The 6,916-nt window shown below is 35.4% G+C and overlaps 1 protein-coding gene across 3 annotated transcripts; it reads right to left on the reverse strand.

The window, feature by feature from the left end:
- Window positions 1–432: 432 nt before the first annotated feature.
- On the reverse strand, window positions 433–4,988 carry LOC104233176 (APETALA2-like protein 1). 3 transcript variants are annotated; one of them, XM_009786517.2, is made up of 10 exons: window positions 3,930–4,986; window positions 3,807–3,832; window positions 3,643–3,673; window positions 3,238–3,325; window positions 2,981–3,126; window positions 2,613–2,657; window positions 2,391–2,494; window positions 2,163–2,281; window positions 1,505–1,621; window positions 433–905 (listed from the first exon to the last, which is right to left on the reverse strand). In XM_009786517.2, exons 1-10 carry the CDS (start codon window positions 4,463–4,465, stop codon window positions 624–626), a joined length of 1,494 nt encoding a protein of 497 aa, XP_009784819.1. In that variant the 5' UTR covers window positions 4,466–4,986; the 3' UTR covers window positions 433–623. The 3 variants fall into 3 exon arrangements, with proteins under 3 accessions (XP_009784819.1, XP_009784820.1, XP_009784821.1); XM_009786519.2 differs by lacking the exon at window positions 433–905 and adding an exon at window positions 912–1,391 and having other exon boundaries at window positions 3,930–4,988; XM_009786518.2 differs by lacking the exon at window positions 2,613–2,657 and having other exon boundaries at window positions 3,930–4,985.
- Window positions 4,989–6,916: the final 1,928 nt, after the last annotated feature.

Here is a 6,916-nt window from a genome sequence, read left to right on the forward strand (position 1 = left end):
AGAAACACATAATGACAAGAAACAAGTCATTTTCAAGCGTTATTTAGGTGAGTTAGGCCCCATGAATGATTTTCTTGCTCTATATATAGTAAGGGGTCGTTTGGTGGGATGTATTAATCCATTGTTTGGTAATATTTTTCAATAATTAATCCTATTTGGTATTATCCCACGTATAAATAATACGTCGCAAACCATGACATTAGCGATAATGGTCTTTAATACATGGATAAATATGTATACACCCCGGTGCAGTGTATGTTATTTTAGTACACTAAACCAAACAAAGATAAAAAAGAATTCCAACATTATTCTTATACTCTATTCAGTACTATTCTTATACACCCTATCAAACAGACTCCTAATATTATATGCATATGTACAATCCCTATTAAATATTTGAGTGATATAATTGAGCATCTTTTGCACCAAAGATAACAATAATAAGCAAGGGAAGCTCAAAAGTAATAATGGAAATATTGAATCTTCACCTTACAAAATTTTACAAGTTGAAAAAGAACTCAATTTAGAATCAACATGTTAATGAATTGATGACACTCAAATCATACAAATAGAATCAGTGAGATATGTCTAACTATATTACTAGCAATGGTGGAAAAAACACGTTATGGAGGTGGTAGCGGCGGCCTGATCTGGTAATAGTATTGAGTGGTATTTGTTGATGGTGTAGAATATGAAGCAAAGGGAAGATTGGGAGTATTCGTATTCGGGTTGGGACCAGACATTGGAGAGGCCGAAGCAGTGGTAGCCGGAGTTGAGAATCCTGATGATGCTGCAGCAGTAAACATTGACATTGGCGTTGTTCCGACCTGACCATGCATTTGCAACGCCCAGTTTGGGCGCCCTTGGGAGGAACCTACATCTATTCTCTTCCCGGACGCTCTTTCCTGCTAAGCCATTTAGTTAATTAGCAAGAATATTAATTAGTAACCTAGAGTAAATGATAAGTAATCTGCTATAATAAGTTAAATTGCACTGATCCTATAAAGATACAATGCCAACATATGTATAACTGGAAACAACCCAAAGGAAGAAAGACCTGAAGCAAAGGCCCATATCACAAAAAAAACTATTCATACATTTCCTGTTATGTTTACAAGAATCTGTAAACATAAATTGAGTAGTAAAGTTCACAAGAACTCTATAAGTCAAGGTGTTTCCGTGTGACCTATAGGTCATGTGTTCAGCCACTGATGCTTGCATCAGGGTAGGCTGCCTACATCACATCCCACTGGAGTGTGGCACTTCCCTGAACCCTGCATGAACGTGGGATGCTTTGTGCACCGAGCTGCCCTGGCCCTTTTTTCAGTAGAGTTCACAAGAATCAGAACCTATACTTGTATTTGATTTCTCTCGTACACAGTGAAACAATCCTGTAATGTAGGAAACAAGGGCAATTGCAGTATTGCAGATTGCAGGCATATGCCCATTGTTTTTACCATAAGTTTCAACTGATATAACTAATAGGGGAAACAGCAGAAAATACCTCGTAGCTGGGAAAGAAGTTGGAATATACTCCATTCCACAAGTGAGCCTGTTCTGATGTCACTGGTTGTGCCTTAAAATGTGAACTACCAACAATTGCTGGTGCAGATTTGTCCATCTGTGTTTTAAAAGCACAAAATAACTGATTATCAGTACAATCCAAACAAAATCAAGATTAATTATTTTCGCAGCGCATCATATCGGCGTTACTTCAGCTTACCGAAGACATAAATCTTGATAGAAAGTTGTGGAGGTCGAGAATAAAGGTAGACAGTTAGTAGGTAGTCAGGAATTTTAGTGTTAGTCTTGAATTCTATTATTGTTAGATTCTTTTTAGTATTACTTCTTGTTCCTTTCGCTTCGTTTTCTTGCTATCTTATTGTTGTTACTACTTAGTGCTACTGCTTATCTTTTCGTCTTTCGTGAGCGAGGGTCTATTGGAAACAACCTCTCTACCTTCAAGATGGGGGTAAGGTTTGCGTACACACTACCCTCCCCAGACCCCCACTTGTGGGATTATACTGGGTTTGTTGTTGTTATTGTACAACGTATCATATCAAAGTTTTGAACAGAATAGAACATCCATCTCAATTAGCCAAATAAGAGTTCCATTTAATTCAATCTGCTGTAACATTTCTACATAATTACTCTGTTTGTACCTGTGATTTTGATGCATCTTGCATGTCATATGGATGATACTGGAAACCCCCCATCCTTTCATTTTCCTTCGGAGAAGAAGTTGCGATCCCTAAGTTCAGATCAAGATCCTGTTGGCCACCTGCATTATATTTGCATAATATAAATGTAACAGGGAAGATATAGAAAAACTAGTGATCATGGTATTGGATAACATTATTTGCGAATATAGTGAGCGCTTATGAACAAACCTGCACTCTGAGGATCAGAGATTGTTTCCCCTTCATACGTACTTGGCTCAAAGTTGGTAACAGCTTCTCTTCCATTACATTTGATAGCCGCCTTATCGTACGCCCTAATTTGCAGAAAATAAAAAGGGAGATACCGGTTGGTCGATACAACATTTTGGTTGAGAATTTAAGGGTAATAAATTCATTATCAAGGAGAGGGTAAAAATTCATGATCATTAGGACCTTGCGGCTTCTACTTCACTGTCGAATAGTCCAAGATATATATACCTGCAATGTAATCCCCACCATGAATATGTAGTCCTAGTAGTTTCCTTTCTCAAATAGGCATGTTTAGCAGATTTTGTTTCCCAATTCAGACCAACTACACATTCTCAAGATGTAATCTACTCCTTATCTTGCTCGGATCTTCCAAAAATGTCACCATACCTGTATCAGATTCTTCAGATATTATGCATTTTTGGAGGATTTGACACGAGTATGGCGACATTTTTGGAAGATCTGAGCAACACTAAATTGAGACTACTCCTACGACTATTTTAATGAATAAAGTTTCTATTTCCACAACAATTTCAATGAATGAAGTATCTTACTTTTTGCCAAGGAACTGCCCCATCCGAGCCTCCCATCTTCCGCATTTGTGCAACGTTACTCCTCTGTATTTCGAGCTACCTCTCGAGAATCCAGTGCTCTGGCGTCGCAGCACGTGGACGAATTCTTCTTTACTCAGGCTTTTCATCTACATTAGTTCCCAAGGAAATTAAACCCAAAATCAAGACAATGCAAAATTCATATTTAACATTGAGCTTAACATGTTTTAGCACTTATGGAAATCTTTTACATTTCTAACCTGCTTCATATCTTCCTCGTAATCACTTAGGTTAAAGTTTATATCAGCATCAACACCCCGGAACTTAATTGCAGCTCTATCATAAGCTCTGATACCATGAAAATGCATCAAGACAAACTTCATCAATTCAAGCAGAGATTTAACTTCGGAAAAAACATAAAACTAAAATAATCTAACAAAATATCGATGAACTTAAAAGAGCAGCCCCCGCATTCACGGAGGGTCCGGGGAAGGGCCGCATCCCAGGGGTGTGATTAGACAGCCTACCCTAATGAAAACATTAGTGGCTACTTTCACGACTCGAACTCGTGACCTATAGGTCACGAGGAAACAACTTTTCAGTTGCTCCAAGGCTCCCCTCCAAAATATCGATAAACTTGAATATAATAAATTTCTATTTTATACCTAGCAGCTGCATGAGCAGTGTCAAATCCACCTAAACATAAGCCAACAACAAAACCAATCAGAAAATTTTCCAAAATAGAAATATCATATCTAAACTTAAAAAGATCAACCAATCAACAACCAATTAGGTAACAATTAGAATTAAAACATTACATAGTACATACCCAAATAAACTTGCTTGCCACAATCCCTGCAAAAAAATAATAATAACTATATAATTAATTTTAATCTCAATAAATTAAACAAAAATTAAGAAAATGAACATTTGTTAGGTAAAGCACACATACCAAATGTGTGATTCCCATCTACCAGTTCTTCTGTAAAAAGTAACACCTCTGTACTGTGAACTTCTAGACCGAGGCCCCCTCCTACTCTTCTTAACTTGTTGCGGTTGTTGTTGTTGCTGTTGTTGGTACTGTTGTTGCGCACGTACTATTTCTGCCTCTCGGAAACTAACAGTATTGGGTGGATCAAACGATAGATCCACCCAATCAGGTTTCCGAGAAGTGTGGGACCCATCGAGAGGGAACAATTGCCGAGTCACGAACTCGGACTGAGTTACCCTCCGATTCTCATCATATCCTTCTTGGTCATCATCATTGTTGCTGCAACTCCTGCTAGTTTCAGCTCCACCAACTTTAAGGATGTCGAAATTGAAAGCAAACATGTCACCGGCGCGTGTGGAGCACGTGTCGTCGTCTCCGGCACTACTGGAAGCTTCCGCATTCCTCGCCGATGAATTCGAGGTTCCCGATTCATCGGCAACGGAACCTTCTGGAACTTTCTCATCGTAAATTGCACTTAGATTGAGATCCAACATCATTCTCTTAACAATTTCAACGTATATCACAAAATTCTTACTAAAAAAACACAACTATATATTTTTACTCAAAAATCTTCCAGTTATAGAGATGGGGTTCTTACATAACTTATATTCAACTCAAACAATTAAAAAAAGTCTATATTTTTCTTTTATATATGTTCAAACATTTGTCAAGAATTATTAAAAAAATCTTGATAAGAACTTTAGGAGAAAAAAAACACACTTATAAGTTGTATATCAGATCAGAAAAAATTCAATAAGAAGAAGCTGATCAGCCATAGAAATTAAGCTGATGCTTACATTTCTTGTTTGTAAAGAAGAAGAGAGGAAATAGAGAAGTAAAAAAAGGAGTGTTTGTTATGTTTTTATGTTGTGGTGGGTAAATGAGTAGTACTTATATATATAGAGAAGAAGAAGAAGAGGAAGGAATCATGTTGGACTGCGTAAATTCCATTGATATTTTTGTGTGTGTGTATTTGTAGAAATTGGAAAGATAAAGGGGGGACAGATGTTTGTGTAATAGTAGTAGAGTAGAGTATTTCGTTTGTTTATTTTTAAAGAAAGTACAGAAGATGGGACGTGTGAGGGGCTTTGCTTCCTCCTATATTTGGGAAAAACTAATATTATCTCTTTTTATTTTTGTTGCTGTCTCTCATCCAAATGGAAGGGGTATCTTAACCAGGGTAGCCGGCAGGGGTGTCGGAAAACCGATCCAAACCGAAAATCGAACCAAACCGATTAAGTAAACTGATATTTTTGTTGATTTGGATTGGTTTTGGTTTTAAATTTTAAAAATCGATAATATTTGGTTTGGTTTTGGTTCTATTTTAAAAAATCGAAAAATAAACCGAACCAAACCGACTAATTATATACAAAATTTAATAATTATTTATATGCAATATAATATCTTTTTGTAAATAATTTTAAATATTGTATGCATTTTAATGGTTATTTTGAATTTTGATTTATCGTTTTATATCTTAAAAGAATGTCTAAGTCCAAAACAATAGGACTCGATCAATTTTCTTTTCATTAAGAGACTTTAATTCTCTAACCCTCCGCGCATACTTTTGCCTAACAGAATAGTTAAAAAAAAATTACCACAAGAGTAAAGAAAGCAAATTCAAATTGCAAGACAACAATGGCTAAAGCTTGAGAAAGCAAACTTTTAGTTTGTTTTTTGTTCATTCTTTTCATATAAACAGGTAAATAAACTTTCAGTTCTAAAAGAAATATATAAAAAAGCATAAATTTAACAAATTATTTTCAGATTATTGTCTAGCGTTGTTTTACTATTATCGACTTATCATTAGCTTACTAAAAATCGAAAAACCGAACCAAACCAACAACAATCAAACCGATGGTTTATATTTAATTTGGTTTGATTTTGATTTTAAAATTTTAAAAACCGATTAAATTGGTTTGGTTTTGATTTTAATCAAAAACCGACCAAACCGAACCCGTGAACACCCCTAGTAGCCGGTCCTCTGTTTTCCTTAATAATGTTCTATCCCTTTTCTTTCTTTTTTTTTTTCTCATTTTTGTAATGACTACTCCATCTATTTCAGTTTATATGAACATATTTCCTTTTTGGTCCGTTCCAAAAAAAAATGATCCCTTTCTAAATTTGGTAACAACTTAGCTTGAACGTACAATTCTACTCTTAATGGGAAACTTTTATAACCACACAAATACTCTGGGCTCCTTTTTGACTTGTTTAGGACCACAAATTTCAAAAGTCTTCATTTTTTTCTTAAACTCTGTGCTCAGTCAAACAAGTTCACATAAATTGGAATAGAGGGACTATGATATTTGGGTATGTTTGCATGTATTTTTTACTATTTGATCATATATTTGTTACCTTTCACTTAGAGGTACAGTCAAACCTCTCTATAACAACTTCGTTTGTTCCGAATATTTTTGGATGTTATAGCGAAGTGCTGTTATATAGAACATATATTATAACATAACATAAAAATTAGTTCCGAAAAAGCTTGGCTTTTATAATGGAGTGTTGTTATATAGGGATGTTGTTATAGAGAGGTCTGATTGTAGAACTAGAGTTCTAGTTATCGATTCTATAGAACGAGTAGATTGGCCGAAATCTCGTATAAATAATTTAAGGCACAATAGCCTAAATGGAACCTACACTTGTGTCACTTTGTCATCCCGGTCCCTATATTCAATGAAGTTTCATCCAGACACCTGAACTCAATCAAAACATTTATTTTAAAACCCTCTGACCATTGACTGAGCTTATGTGTCATTTATTTTGCCGAGTCAGAAAAATGAGTGGTTACACGCTCTAAAAAGGAGAGTGGATATATTTATTTTGATTTAAAAATATTAAAATTAATAAAAAATAACCATAAAAAAAGAAAAGAGTAAATTAATTTCCCAACCCAAGTATCTCTACCCGTTTCCCAACCCTTCGGCCTTATTTCACCCCGT

Source organism: Nicotiana sylvestris, chromosome 11 (assembly GCF_000393655.2).
Source record: "Nicotiana sylvestris chromosome 11, ASM39365v2, whole genome shotgun sequence".
NCBI lineage: Eukaryota > Viridiplantae > Streptophyta > Magnoliopsida > Solanales > Solanaceae > Nicotiana > Nicotiana sylvestris.

Bases quoted from the DNA above. Each gene is read 5' to 3' on its own strand.
- LOC104233176 (XM_009786517.2), bottom strand. From the start codon at position 4,465: ATGATGTTGGATCTCAATCTAAGTGCAATTTACGATGAGAAAGTTCCA. The intron at 3,326-3,642 runs GTATAAAATAGA...TCATGGTATCAG, and splicing joins ACTGCTCATGCAGCTGCTAG to AGCTTATGATAGAGCTGCAA. The intron at 3,127-3,237 runs GTTAGAAATGTA...GAACTAATGTAG, and splicing joins ACGAGGAAGATATGAAGCAG to ATGAAAAGCCTGAGTAAAGA.